This window comes from Microcaecilia unicolor, chromosome 3 (assembly GCF_901765095.1).
Source record: "Microcaecilia unicolor chromosome 3, aMicUni1.1, whole genome shotgun sequence".
NCBI classification, from domain to species: domain Eukaryota; kingdom Metazoa; phylum Chordata; class Amphibia; order Gymnophiona; family Siphonopidae; genus Microcaecilia; species Microcaecilia unicolor.
The window spans coordinates 178,856,101-178,883,882 of NC_044033.1; the positions used below are offsets into that span (position 1 = coordinate 178,856,101).

At 42.9% G+C, this 27,782-nt stretch overlaps 1 protein-coding gene across 1 annotated transcript in view; it reads right to left on the reverse strand.

Annotated features, from left to right (window-relative positions):
- Positions 1-27,782, reverse strand: part of LRP1 (LDL receptor related protein 1) — a 612,781-nt gene that overhangs the window by 121,613 nt on the left and 463,386 nt on the right. The window contains exons 47-56 of the mRNA XM_030196646.1: positions 27,548-27,667; positions 25,234-25,347; positions 18,715-18,864; positions 16,153-16,275; positions 12,210-12,326; positions 11,169-11,297; positions 8,980-9,102; positions 8,679-8,816; positions 6,072-6,259; positions 4,178-4,361 (exon numbers count right to left, since the gene is read on the reverse strand). Of these exons, the coding sequence (XP_030052506.1) occupies positions 4,178-4,361; positions 6,072-6,259; positions 8,679-8,816; positions 8,980-9,102; positions 11,169-11,297; positions 12,210-12,326; positions 16,153-16,275; positions 18,715-18,864; positions 25,234-25,347; positions 27,548-27,667 (1,386 nt within the window). The remainder of the gene's footprint in view (positions 1-4,177; positions 4,362-6,071; positions 6,260-8,678; positions 8,817-8,979; positions 9,103-11,168; positions 11,298-12,209; positions 12,327-16,152; positions 16,276-18,714; positions 18,865-25,233; positions 25,348-27,547; positions 27,668-27,782) is intronic.

Consider the following 27,782-nt stretch of genomic DNA (forward strand, 5'->3'; position numbering starts at 1 on the left):
TCCAGATCAAATGCAAGCCCAGCTGATTAGTTTGCACTGCAATGGATCGGTACCAGCTCATGGATTCCATAGTACTGACTTCTACTAGTGCACATACTGGTGAGCACAGGGTCGGCAATCTATGGTACACATGATACAAGATAGCATGCTAATATGTTTTGTGTGGCACACATGGTCGGTGTTGCTGGCTGGGGATATCCGCACCTGCCAGCTAAAGATGTTCCCTCTGCCTGAGCCCCCCACCCCCCCAGCTATCTCCACAGTGGTGAAGTTGGCGATATGCTTCCAGCTGCTGAGACTGGACCCCTGCGCATTCTCAGTTCATGAACTGAGTATGTATGGGGAATGCTGGCATCAGCAGCTAGAAGCACACAGAGAAGTACCCTGCCAATCAGATGCATAGATGGGGGGGGGGGGGGGCAAGCAACATCATCTTTAACGGGCAGAGCTTGGGCATCCCCGCCAGCCAAGGTATTAATTTTCATGTAGGGAGGGGGGAAAGAGAGAGGAAACATGTGGTGGAACGTGATCATTCATTTTAGTTAAATCTGGAACACAATATATAATAGGTAGCAGACACCTGGCATAGCCTTATACAGTTAACCTGAAAGAATACCAGAGACCCAATAGGGCCAAACATCTTCTAAATATTTGACAGCTTTTACGGTACCAGTCTAGAGGAGGGCACAAACACAAACCCTGTTCATTCTGAGCCATTCCAACACAACAACAAAAATACAGCACTCAGCTTCTCTCTCTTGATCAACACCTTTCCTTAAAGCAGTGGTTCTGAAATCTCTCTGTGAGGACCCATAGCCAGTTAAGGTTTCCATGACATCTGCCATGAATATGCACGAGAAAAAATCTCTCACAAATGTATTCGCTATAAATATCCTGAAAAACTGACTGGCTGTAGATCCCCCAGACAAAAACAAAAAAAAAGGCAAAGATCTGCCACAGAAATAGCAAACCAAAAGAAAAAAAGCAGATCAAAAAATACAAAAAGCAGAACAAGAGGGTAACAGAATACAGTGGGGGAAATAAGTATTTGATCCCTTGCTGATTTTGTAAGTTTGCCCACTGACAAAGACATGAGCAGCCCATAATTGAAGGGTAGGTTATTGGTAACAGTGAGAGATAGCACATCACAAATTAAATCCGGAAAATCACATTGTGGAAAGTATATGAATTTATTTGCATTCTGCAGAGGGAAATAAGTATTTGATCCCCCACCAACCAGTAAGAGATCTGGCCCCTACAGACCAGGTAGATGCTCCAAATCAACTCGTTACCTGCATGACAGACAGCTGTCGGCAATGGTCACCTGTATGAAAGACACCTGTCCACAGACTCAGTGAATCAGTCAGACTCTAACCTCTACAAAATGGCCAAGAGCAAGGAGCTGTCTAAGGATGTCAGGGACAAGATCATACACCTGCACAAGGCTGGAATGGGCTACAAAACCATCAGTAAGACGCTGGGCGAGAAGGAGACAACTGTTGGTGCCATAGTAAGAAAATGGAAGAAGTACAAAATGACTGTCAATCGACAAAGATCTGGGGCTCCACGCAAAATCTCACCTCGTGGGGTATCCTTGATCATGAGGAAGGTTAGAAATCAGCCTACAACTACAAGGGGGGAACTTGTCAATGATCTCAAGGCAGCTGGGACCACTGTCACCACGAAAACCATTGGTAACACATTACGACATAACGGATTGCAATCCTGCAGTGCCCGCAAGGTCCCCCTGCTCCGGAAGGCACATGTGACGGCCTGTCTGAAGTTTGCCAGTGAACACCTGGATGATGCCGAGAGTGATTGGGAGAAGGTGCTGTGGTCAGATGAGACAAAAATTGAGCTCCTTGGCATGAACTCAACTCGCCGTGTTTGGAGGAAGAGAAATGCTGCCTATGACCCAAAGAACACCGTCCCCACTGTCAAGCATGGAGGTGGAAATGTTATGTTTTGGGGGTGTTTCTCTGCTAAGGGCACAGGACTACTTCACCGCATCAATGGGAGAATGGATGGGGCCATGTACCGTACAATTCTGAGTGACAACCTCCTTCCCTCCGCCAGGGCCTTAAAAATGGGTCGTGGCTGGGTCTTCCAGCACGACAATGACCCAAAACATACAGCCAAGGCAACAAAGGAGTGGCTCAGGAAGAAGCACATTAGGGTCATGGAGTGGCCTAGCCAGTCACCAGACCTTAATCCCATTGAAAACTTATGGAGGGAGCTGAAGCTGCGAGTTGCCAAGCGACAGCCCAGAACTCTTAATGATTTAGAGATGATCTGCAAAGAGGAGTGGACCAAAATTCCTCCTGACATGTGTGCAAACCTCATCATCAACTACAGAAGACGTCTGACCGCTGTGCTTGCCAACAAGGGTTTTGCCACCAAGTATTAGGTCTTGTTTGCCAGAGGGATTAAATACTTATTTCCCTCTGCAGAGTGCAAATAAATTCATATACTTTCCACAATGTGATTTTCCGGATTTAATTTGTGATGTGCTATCTCTCACTGTTACCAATAACCTACCCTTCAATTATGGGCTGCTCATGTCTTTGTCAGTGGGCAAACTTACAAAATCAGCAAGGGATCAAATACTTATTTCCCCCACTGTATATGGTTTATTACAAGGTTACCGACGTGGCCACGTTTCGCCCTCAGGCTGCGAAACGTGGCCACGTCGGGTAACCTTGTAATAAACCACTTCTTCTGTTACCCTCTTGTTCTGCTTTTTGTATTTTTTGATCTGCTTTTTTTTGTAGATCCCCCAGGACATGTTTGAGAACCACTGCCCTAGAACCTATTATCAGCTTAGCCGCTGAATTTTTCATCTATAAAAATCATATCCAGCTTTCATTTCAAGTTCCTTGGTGCTGTGGCCATGACAGCCTATATTGGCAAAATGTTCCAGAATCTCACTCTATTGAATAAAGAGTGTCCTCACTCCCCCCCCCCTCCCATTTCATCTGAACTTACCCTTGTTTTGTGGCTCCTGGTGTGAAAAGGATACCTGCTGCACCTCTGCGGGGTCCACCAATTAATTCAAATTACAGTACCATATATATTCTGACCTGCAGTTACCTTTTCCTGTTGGGTATGGTGACAATAATCTCATCATGGGTAAACATCAGTGCTGTTCTGCAGCTATTTGGAATTAGGTTACAAGTAATTGATTACAACTCAGTCCTGATAAACTGAGGTGCTTTTGCACAGAAATCTATCTGTTCCATAGAAATCAATCTTAGACTGCAAGGTTTTCTAACAGTGTTTTCTTCAAATTCAGAGAAATTCAACAAACAAAACCTTATTTCAGTGAACGGACAGGCTTTGGCAGTTGTCAGCCAGTGATATCCAGGCTGCATTATGAGTATGTCCCCTAGGATGGGCTCCCAGTTTGAATTCTGCAGTGTCTGCTGTCAATGCTAGTGGGGTGATCCAATGACATCAATCCCGAAGGCTAGGTTTCGGCTACCATTAAACAGGACCCGGCAGACCAAAGTACAGTCTAGCCTTTACAGATAAATGATTTTAAACGCATGTCCCTATGTAGCTACCTCCCTACGTTCCTATTCAATGTTTAAGACCTTAGGATGAGAGGCATTCGGTTATGAGGAGGTCAATTTTTCAGCTGGCGTGGTCAGTGGATTAAGTTAAACATATCCCATTGAGGTTTAACTACACTCCTCTTCTCTATCATCTTTAATTGATTAAATTTTGTCTGGCCAACAAACAAAAAGTAACCAGTCTGCGGTTGGGAAATTTGAAAAAAAAAAAAAAAAAAGAAGAAAAATCTGTCTTGAAAACATCCATAATTGCTTGGACAACTCTATTGGACATTGACCTAATTAATTTCTAGGATCTATGGCAATGCTTCTCAACCCAGTTCTCGGGCACATCCAGTCAGTCGGGTTTTCAGGATATCAGCAAAATGAATAGGCATGAGTCAGTGCATATAAATTTCTCATATGCATATTCATTTGTTTGTATTTGCATTAGCCCAATTTCAAACATTTTTGTGTCAACTGGGTAATAAATTCTGAAAATAAATGCACAAATTCATTGCTACAGTGTAACGAAACCCTGGTCATGTTGAAATTCCTTTTTCAAAGAAATGAATATTTGTGACGACCAAGACATTTCAACAGCATCTTTCCAGCAACTGACTTACCTATGGTGGCTTTACAGCCCGTGGTGTCATTCGGTTTGGTCTCATATCCCTCCACACACAGGCAGTGATAGCTTCCTGGGCTGTTGATACACTTCTGACTGCATGGGTACGTGGTTGTACACTCGTCTATGTCAATGCATGTTTTCCTGTCATCCTTCAGTCTAAACCCAGGACGGCACCTGCACTGCAGAGTTCAAGACAAAGAAGTTAACTTGGGCGGGGGTGGGGGGGAGGTGGAGGCACAGGGGCAGATATGGAGTGTAATTCCTGACCTAAACAAAACAAAGACGTGTTCAAATTTGAAGACTACACTTCACAGGGACACACTATTGAGGATGGATCTTTAGGTGCCTTTTCAGACTTTTTATATAGGTGTCCTAGGTAAAATCAGGTCCCAGAAGGAAAACTGAAACAATAGACAAAGATGCTGTACTCTATCCACTCCTCTTCCCAATAAGTATTTCTAGATTATAATCCCCTTGGGTTATGTTTCGGTTTTCCAACATCTGCTTTGCAGCTTCTTGAATGAAATGTATTCAGTCTAGCGGTAGTACCAAGAGTATATTTATGGATTTATTTGTATTTTTTTATTTTTATTTCAACATTTGCTATAGCTGAGGACAGGCCTAAGCAGTTTACAGACTAATAAAAAGGTGAGAAAAGAACTACAACATCAAACTGGAAAACAAACAACTTCAATAAACAAAGTCAAACTAACAAAATTAGGCATGGCAGAGGAAGGTCGAAAAACAGGGGAGGGATGATAAAAGAAAGGAGAAAGGAGTTTACAGACTAATAAAAAGGTGAGAAAAGAACTACAACATCAAACTGGAAAACAAACAACTTCAATAAACAAAGTCAAACTAACAAAATTAGGCATGGCAGAGGAAGGTCGAAAAACAGGGGAGGGATGATAAAAGAAAGGAGAAAGGATGGTGGTCTGATAACCTACCACTAGGGGTCACTGTCCAGGCAGAGTAGAAGTGATTGGAGATGGATCCTGTACCCATTAGACACCTAGGTCCCCAGTAAAGCCAGGGATGGGACTGGGAGGTGGGGTTGGGGGATCTTAATATAGATGGAGAACAGGATTCCGGGGGGGGGGGGGGGGGGGGGGGGGGGGGGGGGGGGGGGGTGGGGTCCTAGATGTTGGTGGGTGGGGGAATAGTGAAGGGGGTGGGGGGGTGGACGCCTTGTGCGAGTGATCAGGATGGACGACTTGTACTCCTGAATTAAGGTTTGTGCCAGAAATAGGGAGCAGCAATTATAAAATCTGCTCCCACACACATGTGGGCTATACTACTACTACTACTACTAATTATCATTTCTATAGCGCTACTAAATGTACGCAGTGCTAACCCCCCCCCCCCCCCCCTCACACACACACCCAGTGTGCAGCTTTTTAAAATTACTGCTCCCATAATGGGAACATATCAGCAAAGAGTCCTGCACGTCCTTACATGTATTTTACAAGAGGGCCTTCATTTGGTAGAATCCCTTGTAAAATTCAATTGGAATTGTCCATGCAAATTCCTCTCCTCTGAGTCCTACCTAAAATCTGCCTTCACATGTCCTACATAAAAATGAAATCAGAATGGGTTTGAGAAAGGAATCACCAGGGAAGAGACCTACCAAATATTTACTGCCTTCCTTGGATACTACAAAAATACAGACACACATTCAATGGACGGTATCAGAATGGAAATCCATTTCTGCTAATCAGACATCACATCAATATCATGACATCTGTAATGCCAGACTAATAGTGGAACAGGGTCAAGATACTACTCCCAGCTCCCATTCTGCTCTTAAAAAGAAAACCAAAATTATACCCATTTTAACCTTTCACTCGTTCTCAAACTTAACGAAAGCAAATGAAGTCTAAGGTCTCAACCTTGTAGCCAATTTTGAGGTCCTCACATTCCTGGGTACAGCCGCTGAGCTTCTTGTTCAGACACTCATTGATAAAGCAGTTGAGCTCGTCCGAGCCATCCTTGCAGTCATCGTTATTGTCACAGATCAAGCTCTCGGTAATACAGTTCCCATTCTTGCACATGAAGAAGGACTCGTTGCACTTGTTTTCTGATAGACATACAAAGGCGACTGTCATTACAGTTTTCTGCTGATTCCCGCCCATTTGTTATATAGCTTGGATTTTGCATTGTAAACTACTTTAGTGTATAGCAAAGACAGTATAACAGGTCAGTAAACTAGAAAAACTGCACAGAAATTGTCATAGAAATTGTTTGGTGATATCTAGCATTATGAATAATATTCTTACTTTAAAATCTATATAGCCTGTCTATCTAAAATTCTATCAATTTAAGGGGACCTCACAATATACGTGTGGGGACTTATATTCAGTTTTTCAGATTGATTTGTCCCAAACACTTCAACTTATATGTAGTACACAGTCCGATTTAACACAATCATCATCTTTAGCTTCATAAACGATTTTTTTGTACGGGGATCATCAGAATATTTAACAGCAAGACCCATTCTGGAGCAACAGTCCCATAGTTTATGGCACTGCATACATCTTCATGGATCACCCGATTTATTTTAAATCTCTTTTTTTCTTTTATCAATATTCCTCAGTCTCTCCTTATGCTTGATTTAAAATTTTGAGATGCTTATACTTAACTTTGGCAGCACTTTTCCATCCACACTAAACCTCCGCCAACATGGCCAGGTTTTGTGTTCCTTCATCAGGGAAGAGGTTCGCATCTCCTTTTCGCTCTTGCATATATGAAAAAAAAATGGCCGCCATTTTTTTCATATATGCAAGAGCGAAAAGGAGATGCGAACCTCTTCCCTGAAGAAGGAACACGAAACCTGGCCATGTTGGCGGAGGTTTAGTGTGGATTGAAAAGTGCTGCCAAAGTTAAGTACCATTACTACTACTAAGTACTATATATAAGCATCTCAAAATTTTAAATCAAGCATAAGGAGAGACTGAGGAATATTGATAAAAGAAAAAAAGAGATTTAAAATAAATCGGGTGATCCATGAAGATTTTCTCAACCTGCACTTCCCCAGCTGTAAAGGACTAAAATACAAGCTGATGCATGCCACAACCTTCTCTTACATGAGCACGCAGCTATGCAATGCACTACCTACAGACCTGAAAACAATCGCCGAAACAACTATCTTTCGCAAATCTCTGAAGACATATTTCTTCAACAAAGCCTACAATGAGAACCGATAACCTCACTAATCCACCTCAGCAACCCACTCAGTTATGAAAACCCACCTTCCACAACTACCCTAATCATTCCCTTCCTTCTTCTCTCTTCCCTTACTTAATCTCTGCACAATACTAAATGTATCTGTTATCCTGTAATGACAATGTTAACAAAACTATGTAAGCCACATTGAACCTGCAAATAGGTGGGAAAATGTGGGATACAAATGCAATAAATAAATAAAAATAAAGATGTACGCAGTGCCATAAACTATGGGATTGTTGCTCCAGAATGGGTCTTGTTAAATATTCTGATGATCCCCGTACACAAAAATCGTTTATGAAGCTAAAGATGATGATTGTGTTAAATCGGACTGTGTACTACATATAAGTTGAAGTGTTTGGGACAAATCTATCTAAAATTCTAGGCAGAGTACAAAAACATACACAAAAAAAATACAGTCAAACAAACAAAAACAAAACATCAAACAAGTCAAACTAGAAACACTACAGAAATTGTCAGTCACAGAAATTGTTTGGTGATATCTAGCATTATGAATATTATTATTATTTTAAAATTCTAGACAAAGTACAAAAAAATGCACAATAAAATACAGTCAAACAAAAAAAAAAACCCCATCAAACATTACTTCAAATTGTTGTTAATATCTGTCCAAAAAAATAAAAATTAAATATCAAAAGTTCACTGTACATTGTGAAAATTTTAAAGAGTTAAAGACAAACAGTCATAGAAATGAAAACCATTACTACTACTACTAATCATTTCTATAGCGATACTAGATGTATACAGTTCTGTACACATTATATACAGGTACCTTCTCTGTCCCTAGAAGGCTCACAATTTAAGATTTTTTGTACCTGGGGCAATGGAAGGTTAAGTGACTTGCCCAAGGTCACAAGGAGCTGCAGTGGGAATTGAACCCAGCTTGCCAGGATCAAAGCCTGCTGCACTAACTATTAAGCTACTCCTCCACTCAAAACCAGGGGATGGAGGGGGGATGAATAACTAATAGACAGTCTGACTTGAGGAGAGATTGCCATTTATTTCTGCCAGAAGCTGCGAGTGAGCCATGGGGATCTATTATGCATGTCTTGCAAAAGACCCATATTGCCAATTGTGAGACAGACTACTGGGCTCGGTGGACTACTAGCTTGACCCACTATGGCATTTCTTTTTTTCTTATGTTACATTGGTGGGTGTGCCTAGAAGACTGCAACTCGTATGTGAGAAAGAGAGGGAGAGATTCGAGCTAGAATAAATTTGCAAAATCCACTCATGATTTAAGGAGCACGCACCAGAACTGGTACAGCGTGGATTTTTTGGAGCCTCATCTGAATGATCATGGCAGTCAAACTCCCCATCGCACTCCCACTGAAGGTTCAGGCACCTGCCGTCTGCACAGCGGAATTCCTGGGGGCCGCAAGTTGAGTATTCTACCGGGCATAAGGATAGACAGCGTGGTTAGATTTAACAGGCAGGAAATGGAACACAAATATGAGTTTTGCAGAGTTATTTTGTATGCAGATGTAATTAAACGAAAGGCTTTTCACTCAGCTTCCTTCCCCGCCCCACCCTGTCCCCACCCCTGAGATGTACCACATTCTGGGCTCTCATCAGATCCGTCGCTGCAGTCATGGTCATGGTCACAGACAAACTGTTTGGGAATGCACTGCTTGTTCTGGCACATGAATTCTCTGGCACTGCAAGTATTGTTAAATACTAGGAGGAAAAGAAGGGGGAAAACGTTAGCAGCTGACAAATGTTCAGGCTACCAGTGAAGAATCTATACATGAAGATAGGAATAGGAACTAATAACGCAATCTCAGGCTAATGTTCTCTGCTTTATGAGACAAAATAGCAGAAAAAGCACAAGGAGCCTTCAAGAACAGAGGAGCATCAAATCAGTACTTTATTAAGCAGACCTGACACGGTCGGTGGTTTGGCAAAACATCCACAGCGGAGGTTCGTTGAGAGAAGGAAGATCACATTGTGCAGGAGGCTTTCACTGCTTTTTGGTGCACTGCATTGATTGCAGGCGCCTTCTTTGTTTAAGTAAGATTGTATCTTTCCACTGACTGATTAATATATTTGTTGACTGTTTCTGCACAAGACCCCTGAAGCAGGCGGTTTCACCGAAATACGGTCCGTGTTGGCTCTGCTTAATAAAGTACTGACTTGATGCCCCCCTATATTTGAAAGCAGCTTGTGCTTTTTTTATATGTTTTGCACTGTTTGGGTGTGCTTTGGATTACATTTTTTCTGCTTTATGGGGGCAATTCTATAACTGGAGGCCTCCATTTAGGTGCCCCGGGGGTAGAACCACTGAGAAACCAAACCAGGCCTGGGGCATACAATCTTGAGGGCGTCTCCCCTCCCCGCAGGCTTCCCTACCTGGCAGTAGCTTACTGCTCACTCAGTTTGTCTCCTGCTCCTGTGTGCCGCATTATCGCGTTAACTACTCTGCCAAGTGCCAACCACAGGTCCTCCTTCCTGCTGCGTCCCCTTCCGCCTATGCAGAAATAGGAAGTAGTTCCCATGAGAGGCGGGATGTGGCCAACAAAGCAGATTTAATGCAATAACCCGGGCACACAGGAGCAGGAGAACTAATCCAGCTTTCTGCCCGTGCCTGCCACTGGAAGCCTGAAGAAAGCGACTTTTCTATTGCAGGTGCCTGGGCCCCCCTTGGAGACCGGGCCAGGGGGAATCATGCCCCCCTCTCTCTCAGTGACCTTGCCCGTTGCGGGGGAGGGAGGTGGTAGGAGTTTATTCTATAATGGAACCTAGAAGTCTGGCATATCCTGGTACAGGCACTTGTAATTATGCCAGCTATAGAGGAGGTGTCCGTACAAGCACCTGAATGAGCAAGTGAAGTGTGTCACTTACAGTACTCTGAAAGCTATGCATGTAAGTGGAAATCCCACTTGTGTCTCACCCATGTGTACACCTTTCTTAAAAATACGTGCATATTTATAGCTAGCACTTAGGCAGAACGCTGGATGTATGCACATGTATGCTAGGATTCAAAATATATTTGCATGTTAATGCATGTGTAAATCTTAGCACCTAGTTTATGGAATTGCCCCGTATATGTATCAGTACTTTCCAAACACTTACCCAATATGATCCCATTTTAAACACTTAAAAGGTTGCATGATCCTATATGACAAAAAAATTAGCAAATCTCCACTCCCCTTCCCATCTACTCCCTCCTCCTCCTCCCCCACATCCCCAAAGCACAAAGGCGGCAGCAGCAGCAAAGGTGGTGGTAACAGTAGCAACAGTCAGCACTGGGCCCTTTGTGTAGGGTGTTCTCACAGACTCCAGTACACGACGTGGGTTTCCAGAAAGCTCACACAGGAGAGAACAGGGTCTGTGAACATTCATCAACTCTCAGCCTCCATGCTGACTGCTAGTACTGGTCATAGGTCATAGTGGAGTTCCAGAGGGTGTGGGAGGAGCCCTGTTTCTGGGGCTCCCATCTACTGATCATGTTACCCCCATTTGGGATCCCAAAGCACAATTTGGAAACCACTAATTTATAGAATCTCAAACCAGTTGACCGTGGACAGCACTGGAACCCAAATTAGCGGATAGTCCAGATTACTAGGAGCACCTTACATTCAGAATTGATTACTACAAGGCAGGGCAACTTGGTAGACGCCCACAAGATAACTCTGGACACGACCAGGGATATCAAAGCAAACTTGGTCAACAAAAGCAATCACAGGGAAAGTAGAGAGCTTATAGCAGACTCTAATCTCTTACCTTCCCACAAAACAACTTACCACAACCTGCCTTGATGTTCTCATCTGCACCATCCTGGCAGTCCGGTACCCCATCACAGAGCCAGTGCCGTGGAATACACAAGGGACTACCAGGACACTGGAAAGACTCAGGACTACAAGTTTTCGTTTCTGCAAATGCATAAAGTGGGATAAGGCTGTCACGATGTAAATCTGCCTAGTTTAAGGCTTTTCCAATGTTACCCAACCTCCTTCTTGCTCTCCTCAACAATCAGCTTCCCCGTACATTTCTCTGGATAATTTATGTTACAACCTTAAGTGATGCCATCATCCCACACTGAACAACACTGGCAGGAAGTACCAGGTCACATTCTCAATTTAGGAATGCTTTAATCTTGCCCTCCTTTCCAAATAAACCCCTGATCTCCAGACGTCTATTGTATTTTCCAAAACAGCAATAAAATACACACACTGATTAATAAAATGTGCTGAACTGCCCTTCCCACCATGGTTTAATCAAGATAGTTTACAATTACAGAGAAAAGGTTAACTATACTCTCTATACTTGACTGCTTAATTTACTCTATAATTTACTCTATCACGTATGAACTTTAATGCAATACCACTTTGTATTTCTCATCCCGGAAATGGCGATCGCCACTACGGCATAATGTAAGCCACACTGAGCCTGCAAATAGGTGGGAAAATGTGGGATACAAATGCAACAAATAAATAAATAAACTAATTTCTTTTAAAATTAAATCTGCTACCACTGTTCCTTGTCTTGGCAATGAGTCAGCAGTGTCCATGAAATATCAGCTATATACAAATCACAAAGGCACTTTCATCACTGTCTTCTCAGGGTCAAAAGTAGAATAACGATGTCCGAACAAGAGGTTCCCTCTCCTTTTCTAATTCTACCACACTCAGCTGCAAACACTACTCTCTGATTTTCAGAACAAGGACTTGGCTGCCTCATTCCCCCCTATGTGCTGTGAATGTTTCTGCTCCAAGTGTTAGCCACTCGGGCAGCCATCAGGGAGAATCACATTTACTTGGAGTGAAAACATGACTGGAACGTACGGCAGTGGCTGCCTTCATCAGATCCATCACCGCAGTCATCTGTTCCATCGCAGACCCACTGCTTAACGATACAGCGATGATTACTGCACTCAAACTGGACAGATGTACAAAACTTATCTAGGAAAAGAAGGAACAAAAAGAACGAAAGATCACATTTCCTTGAAACCTCTGCTGGTTCTGGTACACTCAGGTGAAAAGACGTGAAGGGCAATTCTTTTTTGTAACTTTATTTATCAACGAGCATATGAGCTGCACAACAGTGCAAAGTGACTCATCAGCAGAACAGTGAACAAACATTTCAAAACAAATACCCAAAGACTTCAGCAAGGAATGAGAGGAGGGTCCACAGGGGGAGAGAAGGGGGCCTGGGAGATTCAAAAAGTTTTGAAAGAGCAGTTGAACTGTGAAGGGCAACTATATAAGCTGATGCCTGCTTGAGATTAGGAGTCAAATGTGTGTACAGAATACTAATGCTTAATATATCATTGGCATCAATAATTGGCATATTCTTAATAATCACTTAAAAAAAAAGAGCACTTAGCTTCAAAAAGAGCAAACCACATGATTATTAAGAACATAAAAGAATGTTAAGAAAATGAAAAAAAAAATGGACCTATGAAGACTGGAAGCTTATTAGATCCAGTCGTATTTATACCTCCAGTGATTTCATTTTCGTTTTTATTTTGAGTAATTTCCTGGAGTGATAAGTTTGTGTAACTTACCATATATTTATGCACTGAAAGTTCTTCAAAGTATGCACCAATATCACTTAGTATATAAAAGCAAGGGGGGCACAGCTTGTGCATATGAAGAACTGGGATAAACGCTCTCTCTCACCAGGTACTGAAGCAATGTTCCAGAGACTGAAATGGCTTGCCCTTGTTGACATATCACCAGCCCACGGTCTGAAGTAACTCCAGTTCCCTTGCAGTGTTCTGTACATTCTTTTGCAGCGAGGATGCTCTGACCAACCAATCACCTAAATATGGATGAATTCTGACTCCTCTGCACAAGGGAAGGCTGCTACAACCACCACCACCTTTGTGAAAGTTCTGGGTGCCATGGCTAGCCCAAATATCAAAATAGTGGCTGAGAATCGTAAAGCATAGAAACCTTTGATGTGAAGGCCAGTTTGGGATGTGCAGATACACCTTTTTCAGATCTACAGCCCTTGGTCACTCACCCAGGCATCCAGACACTATCACTAAAAGAAGGGTTTCCATCCAAGATGAATCTGAAGGAGCCCCCTTTTTTTGGGAACAATTAAATAAATGGGAATATATCCCCAATCCTGTCTTATGTTTGAGTACAGGAACTACTACATCCAGTCTAAAAGATTTTGTAGGGTTGAGCAAACCGTTTGTCTCTTGACTGATACTTTGCACTGAGATTCCAAACAAAAAAAATCTTCTAGAAGGTGCAAAAATTCCAGCTTACAGTCCTTCTCTAATTACCTCCAGCACCCACTGATATGATTTAGTCCTGGTCCACTCCTCAAGAAAACTGGACAAGTGTCCTCCTATTAACAACTTTGAGTAGTGGACCGTTACCCCATTGTTGAGAAGGATGAGAGGAACCCTTCTTGTCATTATGAAAGGAAGACTGTCTGGATTGATAACATGACCTCTGGGGAGCACTAGATTAACCTTGCCTATAGGATTTAGCCCTCCCTAAAATGTACTGGACTTGACCTAGAACGACAGGAGGGCTTGGACTACAGTCTGATAATCTCTGAGGCTTTGGCTCACTAAGATCCTTTACCAATTTCCTCAGGTGTTCACTAAAAGGTAACTTCCCTATGGAAGGCAACTTGATAAGATACGACTTCAAGGTCACATCTGCAGATCAATTTCTAAGCTGCAAGAGACATTGTGCTGTAAACAGCCAAAGACATATCACATGCGGAAGCTCGAATCCAATCATAAGAAACATAAGTCAGATAAGGTAAACTTGGCTTCTAACTGGGTAAAATCTTACAGCTGCAGCGGGTTCAAGGCTGGGGGCTAGGTACGGCACCCCACCACCACCCCTTACTACTAAACCAAGCAAAGACCTGCCGGGCAAAATAGGCAGAATACATTGAAGCTTAGAGAGCGATAGCTTCTACATCAAAGGATGGCTTCAAGGAAGACTCAATCCTGAGATCCTGGACGTCTAAGAGCAGCCCCACCTTTGATGAGAATGGCAGCTTATCTTTTTCTTCTGGATACAATGGATAAAGCTTAGACATGTCTCGGACAATGTGTCCCACTCCGCACTGATAGCCTGGCTTTCTAATGGTTTGCATAATAGGATCTCTAGGGACAGGAGACGTCTGCAAAGGAGGAGGAGAAATGCTGTGTCTCCAGAGATTTAGTAATAAGCACAGGGAGATCCTTTTTACAAAATGGTCTGATCACTGTGGGGTTAGTTCCCTCATCCACAGATAATTCCCCACCTTCCAAGAACTCCTTAAGACACAAAGTCCTAGACCCTTATAGATAGTGCCAAGGAAGGAGACTGGTCAGAAGGAGGAGAAGCTACTGAGTCAGAATCCCAGTTCTCAGAACAGTTCAACTTAATGCGCTTAGAGAATGGAAGAGATAGACTGTAGAAGGCTGTGAGGATTTGTTCCCCTTTAAAAGATAAGCTAGATGCATCAACAAGATAAAATCAGCAGCTTCTGCAGGATTTTCAAGCAGTATGTGACTCTGAAGTCCTCTTACCCTGTGCTGAGTGTAACACTGCAGAATCTGAGGGCCTCGCAGCTACTGGAGGAGTTTTCAGTACAAGCTCCACTAAGGCAAGAGACACATGAGAAGACAAAATGGCCACCATTCTTATAGTTTCTGTGAGATCGCAGGCCAGCAGCAAGGTAGCCAAACTTTCTCCCTGATGGGTAGACTCAATCCTCAAGCCTCTCCTGTGCCATCTGAATGGCCTTCTCCCTTCTCTGACTGCAACTTGGCATCTGTCTTCCTCCCTCCTCTCCCCTCCTGGCTGGCCCTCTAAACACTGTTGCGCATCGCTGGCAGATAAAGCAGTGAATGCTGCCTCTCTTTGGCTGGTGAAGCCTTCCCTCAGCCGCATCCAGTCCTTATGATGCATCTTCCTGTGGGTGGGATGCACTGAAGAAAGGATCCACCGGCCACAGAGAAGCAGCATTCACCGCTCTCTCTGTTGGCAATGTGCTGCAACGCTTGGAGGACCGGTTGGTGGGGGGAGGGGATGGAGGCCCGGCAGGGAAAAGGGAGAGATGCTAGATTTGGAGGGAGAAAGATCTGAAGCAAAAAAGAGGGGGAATTGAGGGGGACAGCAGAGAGAGACCTGGACCAAATGGGAGGGAGAAGAGAGGGGGCAGCAGAGGGAATTGAGAGTGCGAGTTGATGGACCAAACAGAGGGAGTCAGAGAGAGGTGCCAGACCAAGGAAGGTAGGGGTGCAGGAGGAAGGGAACAGAGGAGGGAATCTGGACATGTGGAGGGACAGGGACACAGAACAGATAGGGACACACAGGAAAGTTAGAGGATGGACAGAGAATAAATGTCAAAATGACAGGAGACTCTGGAGAGAGTTGAGAAAAACAAAAGAGAGACACTAGGACTAAAGCAATGTTCACACAATAAAGGTAGGAAAAAGCATTTTTTTTTCCAATTGAAATATGTCTGCTTTGGGAAATGTGCCTTCCTCCTCCCCCGAAACCTAATGGGGGCCCATTCAGTCCTACCTATGCCACTGGTGTTTGGATCTGGGAGACTATTTAGTGTAGGCACACAGGTATCTATGTTGGCTTGGCACATAGGTGTCCAGTTATAAATCACCCTAAAAAGGGCTGTGAGTGGGGGAGTCATCATCTTCAGCCTGGACACCTGCACTTGATCTCAGCTGAAAGAACATAAAGCAATCATTTTTCTAAGATTTTCAATCCAGGCCTCTATGCCCTAGACAGGATTGAGAACACTTACCACAATGGGTTTCATCTTCTCCATTCTCACAGTCATTCTCCTTGTCACAAGTCCAGCTCATTGGGATGCATCGCCCACTTGGGCAGGCAAAATAATTTACTGTACATTTTGGTTTTTTCATACCTAAAACACAGGATACAAGAAGCGAAAAGAAACCTTTAATTTAAGCTGAAATCAAAGAACCTCTCTTAAAAAAAGGAACCTAATTCCCAAGGTTCAGTTTTCTTGGTAGACACACTCTGGCCGATATTCAGCTGGTGGTGGTCAGCATTTTTTTGTCTGATACTGTCTTTATTCAATGCTGGATTGTCCATATTCCTTTAATTTTTAATTTAATTTCTACAACCATTTATCACATCATTTAGTTAATGTTTTGAATAATTTTGGTATGTATATAGTTATTTTATTCATTTTTAATATATTTGTGTTTGATTAGCTTGTAATAATGTTTTAATATCTACTATTGGATGTATTTATGCCATGCGTGTTTGATCAGCTTTTAACAATATATTTAATATGTAATATTTGCTTTCATAAGGAATTGTGAGGTAAAATGAGTGTTTTTTTTTTATTTATTTTTATCCATAATATTAAGGTTTATGGTCTTTTTAAATAAGTTTGCACTTCTTTGGATCATCCCCCATGTTTCAGCATGCAATGACATCACTGATGCGTGATAACATCATTGGAACGCATGTTTCGAAATGCATAATTCCCACAGAATTTTGTACATTTTTCTAATGATAAAATTACCAGACCAGTGTGAGTGTGCTAATTTTAGGCTGCCCTTTTAGAATCCCTAATTGTTTTTTGTTTTTGATGTGTCTTTTAAATTATGCCGTTTTGATGCACTTTGTGTGCAAGGAGACTGACAAAGGTTTAATAGACTTTCCATCAGCTCCACATCTATCAAGTGAGGCATTATACCCTTAAATATTTTTTAGTTTGTTGTGTCTTCTTAGACAGATTTTTGCATGTTAGCTGTGACCCCTGACCTTTACCCAGACTGTCCAAGAGCAAGTAACAGCACAGCTGTAGCAGATTCACCACGAGCTGCTGCATGGAGGAGTGGTATGTGTGTATTACTTTCTTTTTTGAGCTGATCAATCAGATGTTTCTATGGATTATTTTCAGTATGGGGATGGTTTTACATTCTAATGACGATTTTTATTTGCCCTTAGCCTTCAACCACTAGGTGATATTTGGATTACACCTTTTGGGTACGTGAGTCCATTTCACCTCCTTTCTAATTGGATGCATGTTTTGGGGTTTTTTTTTAACTCATATGCAAGGCTTTAAGTAGTTGCATGTTTGATTGTCACATTGGTCATTAGAGCCGACTTTGTGGGTGCTGTGGGTGCTTGAGCACCCCCAATATTGAGAAAATTCCTTGTATGTATCCAGGAAGGGGTCATTTCCATTGGGCTTAGCACCCCCAATAATTTTGAAAAGTTGGCTCCTATGACATTGGTTTTCATATACATGTCTTTGGCTTCAATCTGTGGTTTACCATTTGATTATTTATTTATTATCTAGTTGCATTTATGAGTTTTTTCATTTATACTAGCATGTTTTTTATGTACCTATTAACAGATTTTTTTTTTAATAGCCTCTGAAATGACTCTTGTGAGGGCAAAACATGGACATGTCGGACTTTTAAGCATTTATGTATTTATGCTTTTATGTGTGGTGAATAAATTTTGGACTTTTTCTATCATTGATCTGCTGTTTTGACACATAAAAATAGGACAGATTTTTATGTGACTCAATTTATATGGTTAAGTGCTAAATATTGGCACAAAATGCATAAGTTCCAACTTTGCCCCAAGACTGCTCACAAATTATCTAGTTTCAGCTTAGGCTCTAAACCAAGGGTGGACTGGGGTCCCAGTGCCTCTCTCCCTCCCTCCACACTACAGCCCCACAAACCTCAGTGGGCCCTCTCCAGGCCTACTTTGAAGGGCCCTGGTGGTCTATTGACCTCTTCAAGGGCAGGAAAGAACCTCAATCTTTCCTGCTTGCTGCGCTGCATCTTCAAAATGGCTGCTGAGACTGCCAAGACCCATGAGATTGCACAGGAAGTCTCAGCAGCCATTAAGAAGAAGCAGTGGGCAGGAAAGAGTGGAGTTCTTTCCTCCTCCCTGAAGATGCCACTAGACCACCAGCACCCTTCAAGGTAGGCCGATAGGGCTGTAGTGTGCAGAGGGGGTGCTGGAAACAAAGGTGGGGGTGAGGGCTCAATGCTTGGGGGCCCAGATCACTGCCAGTCCGCCCATGCTCTAAACCAGATATTCAGCAGCACAATCTGGTTACATGCTGCTGAATATTCACAGACAAGTGATTTAAGTGGCCAGGAGCCTTCTCTGGCTGTATGTATCACTTTGAAAATCAGGCGGATTGTTTCTCTGTGGCAGCCAGAGGATGGTAAAGGAAAGGAGATACACATGCCCCATACGTAAAAATCCAAAGGAGCATCCTTGGTAGTCTGGAGAAGCAGCAATCACAGAGGCTGGAGGCATCTTATAGCCTAACCAATTTATTGAGGCATGACCTCACACTTACCAGGGCAGTTCCTTTCATCAGAGAAGTCCCCACAATCATTTGAGCCATCGCAAACCCACGAGGGGGCATAACACAGTGATGTCTTCTCACACTTTTGGAAGGTTACTCCTTTCACTCCAAGTTTAAAATAGCTGCTGCAATCAGTGATGTCTAAGAAAGAGTAACAGAACACCTCAAGCATAAATTTAAAACAATAATCACCCTCTTGAACTCTTACAAGCTGAACAATAATCTGCTGTAAGGTTTGAAGATAGTCCTTAAAATTTTAACTACATTTTGAAGTATGTGCACTGACTTCCCAATGAGAGTCCATAGTTCAAATTTTGTAAGTTTTTTGTTGGGATGTTTTGTAAGATAGGAGTTGTCTGTGTTATGGAGGAGATGGGCACTAGAATAAGCAAAAGCAATCTCAAAATGGCTGCTTAGACCTCCTGTGGTAGTCTTGCAAGGCTGCCACAGGAAGTCTTGGTGGTCATTTTGATTCAGCTGTGGCACCAGGCAGGTACAAGTGAGCTTCATTCCTGCCCTAAGAGGCCAGTAGACCACCAGGGCTTGTTAACCCTTTAGTGTCCAATGTTCCCATCAATCTGTTCTCATATGGCTTATTACGGGAACATTGGACACTAAAGGGTTAAGGTAGACCTGGTGGGGGGGGGGGGGGGAGGCGGAGTGCTTCAGTTTCCACATTTTCGACAGAAACCCAAACCCAGATTTTTTATTTTGGGAAGGGGGAAGGGGAGAGTGTGGTGTGTGTGTGTATATATATATATATATATCAAAATTTCAGAAAGCCGCTATATGTACTAGTAGATGTTTCAGACAGAGAATCAAGGGGGAATGATGTAAGTGTGGTTTGGGCAGAACAAAAAATTGTACGTGTATTTCCCATTTTACAATGGAAAACATGTGTATAATGACAAAGATTTCAGTATTGGTTTTGGCATCAGCTCCGAAGATAGAGCAACCAGTAATGTACCCAGAAAGGAATTTTAGAGGGTCAATTATAAATGTAGGTGGACACCCATTTCCTCATTCTTCCCTCCTCCTGCTCCCTTATCAAAAGTAAATTTAAAATACCTTAGCTGTCAGGAACCCCCAAAACCCTGCCATCTGAAGAACTCTGGAGTCTACCACCCCAAGTAACAAAAGCGCAGTGATCAATGGCAGAGCTCATGTTACTAGCATTAGTGGCTCAAAGTACTGCCATTGACTGCTGCACTTTTCAGACCTGGGGTGGTACACTCTGGATTTGTTCAGCTGGCAGTGCTTGGGGATCCCTGTCAACTACATTAATGCTGCACCCAGCAAAGCAGAGGAGCACAGGAGAGCTATGCCCCAGAGAGCATCTATTATAGAAGCGCTAATTTCGGTAGGAATTCCCCATTTTTTTCCTTTTAGCCTTCAAAAAGGGAAAAATAAATTTCACAGATTCACTTAATTGGCCACACTTATGCATCTATCCCCTAATATTCAGTGCTATTTAACTGGCTAGGAACAATTAAACGAGAAAACATATGTGGACCTCTTTCATACCTGGACAACTTGTAGAGAACAAGAGATATGCAGGAAGCACAGCGCTGCGTAACCCTGGCAGCGCTATAGAAATGCTAAGTAGTAGTAGTAGTAGTAGATCGACAGTCATTATTTGACCCATTACTTTGCACTGACTAAACATTTTAGAAACTTCGAGCGGGTCTCTGGAATTGTGGGAAGGACTAATAGAAAGAAAATTATCAGGTAAGACCTAATTTCTCCTTCCATTACATAATTTCCCACTATTCCAAAACATGTGGGATATTCCAAAGCAATCCCTAGAGTGGGTGGGATCCTGACGCAGCTGCCCCGAGGACCAAAGCCCCAAAAACTGGCTTCCAAGCGCTTTGAAACGCCCACCCTGCAGTGCCTAGCAAAGGTATGCAGTGTCAATTGCATCACTACCTTGCAAATATCCACCAGAGACACACTAGGGTAGTCTTCACCTAGGATGTCTCCTGATAGAATGAGCCCACAAGGCCTGAGAAGCCTGCTTCCTCATAAGCAAATAAGCTGACACAATAGTCTCCTTCAGCCATCTAGCAATTGTGGGCTTTGAAGCCATGAGGCCAACCCTCTGTTTATCAAAAAAAACACAGTCTGTTCAATTTGCGAAACTCATTTGTGACTTCCAGATTCCTAATGAGGACTCTACGCACATCGAGAAGCTTCAAGGAAGAAAATCGAGCCTCTTCATCCTTTCTGCAAAAGAACGGAAGCTCCACAGATTGGTTGAGATGAAATGCTGACCCCACTTTCGGAAGAAAGGAAGACACCGTGAGCAGGGAGAACACCACCTCCGAAAAGCAAAGGGATCCTGACAAGAGAGAGCCTGAAGCTCTGAAACCCTATGTGCCGACAACAGCTACCAAGAATGCTGTCTTTAGCATTTAGATCTTTCTAGAAGGCCTGCTAGACTGGCTCAAAGGCGCCTTCTGAAGAGCTCAAAAGACTAAACTAAGTTTCTTCTCTGGAAATGGCATATGAAAGAGGTCACAAGTGGCCCACTCCCTGCAAGAATTGAATGATATCTGGGTGAGCTGAAGAAACGTCTTATGTGGTTGGCCCCTGAAATAGGCCAAAACCGCACCCTGAACTTTTAGAGAACCCAATGACAATGCTTTCTTAAGACCTGCTTGGAGAAACAATAGGATGTGAGCGCTCTGAGCAGGGAAGGAAAAAAGTCTGCAATCAGAACACCAGCCCTTGAATGTCCTCCATGTCCTATGAGGAAAGGTGAAAGTGGCTAGGGCTGTTCAGCCTGGAGAAAATACGGCTGAGGGGATTGGAAAGGGTAGACGTGAATCGTTTGTTTACTCTTTCCAAAAATACTAGGACTAGGGGGAATGCGATGAAGCTACAAAGTAGTACATTTAAAACAAATTGGAGAAAATCTTTCTCCACTCAATGTGTAATTAAACTCTGGAATTCGTTGCCAGAGAATATGGTAAAGGCAGTTAGCTTAACGGGGTTTAAAAAAGGTTTGGACGGCTTCTTAAAGGAAAAGTCCATACACCGTTATTAAAATGACTTGGGGAAAATCCACTGCTTATTTCTGGGATAAGCAGCATAAAATGTATTGAACTTTTTTGGGATCTTGCCAGGTATTTGTGACCTGGATTGGCTACTGCTGTAAATAGGATGCTGGGCTTGATAGACCTTTGGTCTGTCCCAGTGTGGCAATACTTATGTACTCTCGTATATGCCATGGATGTAGAGCGTTTCTGATATTACATAAGTACATAAGTATTACCATACTGGAACAGATCGAAGGTCCATAAAGCCCAACATCCTGTTTCCAACAGTGGTAAATCCAGGTCACAAGTACCTGGCAAGATCCCAAAACAATACAATACATTTTATGCTGCCTATTCTAGAATGGTAGCAAAGACCAAATCAGAATAACCTTTTCGTCTCAACCGAGCCCTTTTGAATAGCCAAGCCATAAAACCAAAGGGGTACGGATCCTCCATGAACACCAGCCTTGCTTCAGTAGGCCACATACCTGAGGAAGATGGAGAGGATCCCTGTCTAGCAGTCAAATTAGGTCCCATCTACCAAGGCTTCTGTGGCCAATCTGGGGCTACAAAAATTATTCGACCCCGGTGCAATGCGATCCTTTTGAACACGTGGCCTACTGTTGGCCATGAAGGGAAGACATACAGTAGATGTGTCTCCAGCCAGGGCTGCAATAGGGCATCGATCCCTAACGAGCCCTGTGCTTTCCAACGGCTGAAGAACTTGGGTATTTTTGGCATTCCTTTTCATCACCAAGTCCAGAAGCAGAGAATCCCATCAGTCCACTATCAGGTGAAACCCCTGGCTGGATAGTTCCCACTCTCCCGGCTCAAGGAATGCCTGTTAAGAAAGTCCACCAGCACATTCCAGGACCCCGTGATGTGAGATGCCGAGAAGCAGATAAGATTTTTCTCCACCCAACTTATGAGGGAGGCTGCCTCCACTGCCATTGAACGACTGCAGTTTCTGCCTTGCTGGTTGATATGTCACCACCATCGCACTGTCAGAGAAAAGTCAGAAAGGGGCCCCCACTAGAAAGAGAGTGAAGTCGTGTAAAAAAATTCCACACTGCCCTGAGCTCCAAGTGATTTATCAACCACTGAAACTCCTGGTCCACCCAGGTGCCCTGTGCCAGATGGATTTTGTAATGAGCTCCCCAGCATAACTTGCTGCCATCCGTTGTCACCACCTCCCATTGTGTTATCAGAAAGGGAGCTTCAATGATCAAATGCCTGGGTGATAGCCTCCACTACATTCTCCGCCTGGCAATCAGCGTCCAAGAAAGATGAAGGTCATACTTCTGTGACACCAGAGACCATTGGCTAAGAAGTGATTCCTGTAATGGCTATAGATGAGCCCTTGCCATGGTAACACTTCCATCACTGCTGTCATTGACCCCAGAACCTGGATATAGACCCTGAGCCTGCCTTCACTGTTGAACCAGCATCGACCTCCTGTTCTCCATGAGGAAGATCCTCTCCCATGCTGTGTCGAATAGGTGCAGTGGCCATATGGGTACATACAAGTACACCTACTTGAGACCGGGGACAGTGAGAAATTCTCCAGCTTAAACAGAGGCTCGACTGCTCATAGTGTCCCATACAAAAGCAGGACATTCGGAGGCAGTGGTTTAGACCTTTGAGATCTAAGACCGGACGAAAGATGTCTTTCTTATTTGGGAAAATAAAGTAGACAGAGTATCTCCCTTGTACCTATTTGGCCTGAGAAACTGGAACAATGGTCCACAGCACCAGCAATGAATCTACTGTGGCCTAAACCTCAACCGCCTTGCTTCCCTTTCGACAAGAAGGCTGCAAGGAGAAGCAGACCGGGTAGGATAACCCCAACTGGTAACCTTCTGTAAGAATATCCAGAACCCACTACTCTGATGTGATTTTGGCCCATTCCTCTTGAACCTCCTTAACACACCATCCCACCAGAGGAAGAGAAGAGTGGACCAGCCTCGCATTATTACGAACCTCTGGAGGCCGTGGATGCTCTAGCTGACTGAGAGGAGGACTTCCTGCCTGCACAAAATTGGACCAGTAGAAAAGCACTCAGAACCAGAGGCTGAAAAGTCCAACCACCTGCTGGAGATAGAAAGTACTGAGGAGCCAGACTGGATACCAAGAGAGATATGTCTCAGCTCAGTTTTCAGTTCCCTATCTCTACCTGCTAGTTGATGGACACAACTATCCCACAGGTTCTGGAATAGTGAGAAGTTATATAATAGAAATTTACTTTATTTATCAGCTTATATCTTGCATTGTCCACAAAATCTAAAACATTCATAATAAACATGTGCTTTCAAACCCTACTCCACAAACAGTACTACAACCATATGGAATAAAGTCGTACACAGTTTGAAGGAAGCCCAGATATGGAAGTTCTCCCCACAGGCTGCAAGGACAGCTTCCTTGCTTCTTCAAGTTCAAGTTTATTCATGTTTGTTATACCACATATGGGGGTACCATTTAAGCAGTTTACAAAATCTACAGGAAAGCTCCTTCACATTCTGCCAGGAAAAGTCACATAGACTGCTGCTGTTTCATAGAGTTGCTGGCTCTCCAGTTCTCTTTGCTTAACCTTATACAACTTATTTTACCTCATGGTCATGCTGTGTCTACCCATTTGCCTCAAAAGGGGCTGCATGGACAGGAAACACAAGTAAGATTTCACTTAGAAGATAGTCATTAATTTTAGATACATCAATAGAGTTATAACAATACCATCAAAAGCTTTTTATTTAGTGTATGTTGTTGAGAATCAACTCTTTGGTCTCCATTGGAGAGTGTATGATGTTCTTGTGTCCCGTTTCGGTGCTGTACAGGTCAATGGTAGAGACAGGATACAGCTAGTAAGTCTATCTAGTCCTGGTCCTCCAGAGCTATGAATATGCAAGGAGATATTGACATACCTCCTGCATATTCATTGAAATCCAGACTGATCTGAAGCCCTGGAGAACCAAAGTTATCCACCACTGATCTCTGCCAAATTTTGAGCCAATCCTGGCTTTACATTTCCATTCTATTGGATTTTCAGTGCTTAGTGTTCATAGAGAAAGGTCAAGCATGCGATGGGGTTAAAAAAAAAAAAAAACCCAAACAGCCCAGTCTTCCCCTTGCTGACTTGGAGCTATCTGGTAATCCCTGAGGATTACCTTGAGTGTTAAAAAGAAGTCTGGATTTCATGATATCTACAATGAATTTTTCATCAAGCATACCTGCATGCACAGGACACAAGAAGAAGATTACTTGCTTAAATTTTGCTCCCCTGAAAAAAAATCAGGCCTGTCTGCAACTCTTCAAGCTCAGTATTCGCGTTCCCTGCAATGTGCCAGTCCTAAGGATCAACATTATTTCAGTATTGTGGTCTCAAGTGTGACAGGAATTAGACACCCGCACAACTCTGGGTGATGAAACCTGCCAGGTACCCTTCAATAAGGGGTCTGAAAAGGTCAGGACTTACTGCAGTTCATCTCATCAGAGGCATCATCACAGTCAATGAACTGGTTGCACCGGCTCATGTTGCCAATACAGCTCCCATCTCGACACCGAAATTCTTCAGCCGTGCAAGCGGTCGCTGTAGAAAATGAAACAGCACTGGTAGAAAAGTGCAGGGGCTTGTTTAAAGTACATTGCTATAACAAATGGATGCCGCCCAATGTACGGCCTGCAGCAGTAAACGGCGTCTGAGCCACTCACACCGGTGGGTGGTCACCTGGAAGCTAACTGGGGCGCTGGCTGATATTCAGACCAGTGCCCAGTTAACTTCACCACATAAAGTTACGACAGACTTTTTGCTGTCCTGAATTTATATTTAATCGGTTAGCGGACTGAAAATTGTAGCTAACCGGCTAAGTTTGCGCTCTGCCCATGCCCTGCCCACCCCTAACCTAGTTAGTTTGGAGATGGTTGGTTAGTAGGGATATTCAGCGGGATAGCCCTGGACAAGTCATTTAAAAAGGCCAGGAGCTTCTCCCTGGCTGTTTAAATGGCTTTGAATATCAAGCCCACTGTTCTTGGAAGGTCTGGGGCTGTAAACGTACACGGTTATGCAATATATAAGCAGATGCTGCTCTCCTTCTGTATGTCAAAAATACAGAAGAAACCTGTCCGCAAAAAACAACAATAATCGAAAACAGCGAAGATGACGCAAAAAAGGAAAAAATGGAAAAGAAAAATAGACAGAAGAAAAAAAACAAAAAATAATAAAAAACAGTAGAAAAAAGAAATCAAAAAATTAAAAAATAGAAAAATGTACACGAAGAAAGAAAAAACTCAAAAAATAAGATTGAAACCAAAATAAAAAAATAATAAAAATCAGAAAAAGACGACACAAGCAAAATGAAAAAAATGAATAAGTTTATTAAGGTGATATGACTCGACACAGCTGTGTTTCGGCCCAACTGGCCTGCGTCAGGAGTCTGTTACACCATGTATGTGTTATCTGGCAATATCAGTCCTGGTAGAGTATTCAATTAAACACACCTTTGTTTGATAACACTCTACCTTTAAAAAGGCTGTGTGCACGGTTTGACAAAAATCGTTATAGAAGATTTTGGAGCGGAAATGTATGTATATCTCATTGAAAGAAGCTGCAAACCAACTTGGCATTTGCTGGCAATCGATTGCCAGCAAATGCCAAATTGGTTTGCAGCTTCTTTCAATGAGATATACATACATTTCCGCTCCAAAATCTTCTATAACGATTTTTGTCAAACAGTGCACACAGCCTTTTTAAAGGTAGAGTGTTATCAAACAAAGGTGTGTTTAATTGAATACTCTACCAGGACTGATATTGCCAGATAACACATACATGGTGTAACAGACTCCTGACGCAGGCCAGTTGGGCCGAAACACAGCTGTGTCGAGTCATATCACCTTAATAAACTTATTCATTTTTTTCATTTTGCTTGTGTCGTCTTTTTCTGATTTTTATTATTTTTTTATTTTGGTTTCAATCTTATTTTTTGAGTTTTTTCTTTCTTCGTGTACATTTTTCTATTTTTTAATTTTTTGATTTCTTTTTTCTACTGTTTTTTATTATTTTTTGTTTTTTTTCTTCTGTCTATTTTTCTTTTCCATTTTTTCCTTTTTTGCGTCATCTTCGCTGTTTTCGATTATTGCTCTCCTTCTGTAAACATAGTCACTTTCCTATAATGGGGGTTTCTCCATGGACAGCAGAAGAAAGCAGACATATTTGGTGACAGGTTTCCCCTATCGAACTGGGCAGTTAGCCGAATCCTTTTACCAAGTGTGGCTAAATTATCCTCTGTTCATGAAGAGCCGCAGATTTCTTTAAGCCTTTACTTCTAACCTACACCCCTCCTTCAATTACTAGACAGAGATCTTTCTCTGCTGACACCTACTGTGCTACACCACCACAGTTAAGTTTTATGATCCAGTGAGCATCTTTCTGAACTACAACCTACGCTGTGCTTTAAACAGCCACCAGGGGTCACACTAAGAAAAGTGATTGGCTCTCCATGTTACAGGCTCTAAGAGTATTTCTTCAGCAACACACCCATTCTGAGATGCAGAACCCTGAGGTGGGAAAGAAGACACTATCTCCTTGCTTATCTAAGCATCATAACTGAAGAACTTCCAGAAATGTTCCAGCATTCCTGATATTTGTTAGACTCAGCTATGTAAAATGATTTCCTGTCAAGACCACTTAAAATGTAGGGATTATGCCTGGGACCATCTGGTGTTTTTAGGCATGTGCTACAGGGGTGAGAGAGGTTTAAGATGTGAGAAACGAAATAAGTTGTATGACTCACCATTGCAAGGCACTTCATCAGATTTATCTCCGCAGTCATCATGCCCATTGCACCAGAGTGAGCTGGAGATGCAGCGTCCATTCAAGCAACGCAAGAAACCTTTCTTACAGTGACGTGTGCCTGCAAGGAGCACAATTACAAGGTCACTACACAGGAGACCGCGTCTACGTTAACTGCCGAGGAGCAGCAGCACTTGTTGTTCTGTGAATGCGGTCACTCTCCCCATGCAAAATAG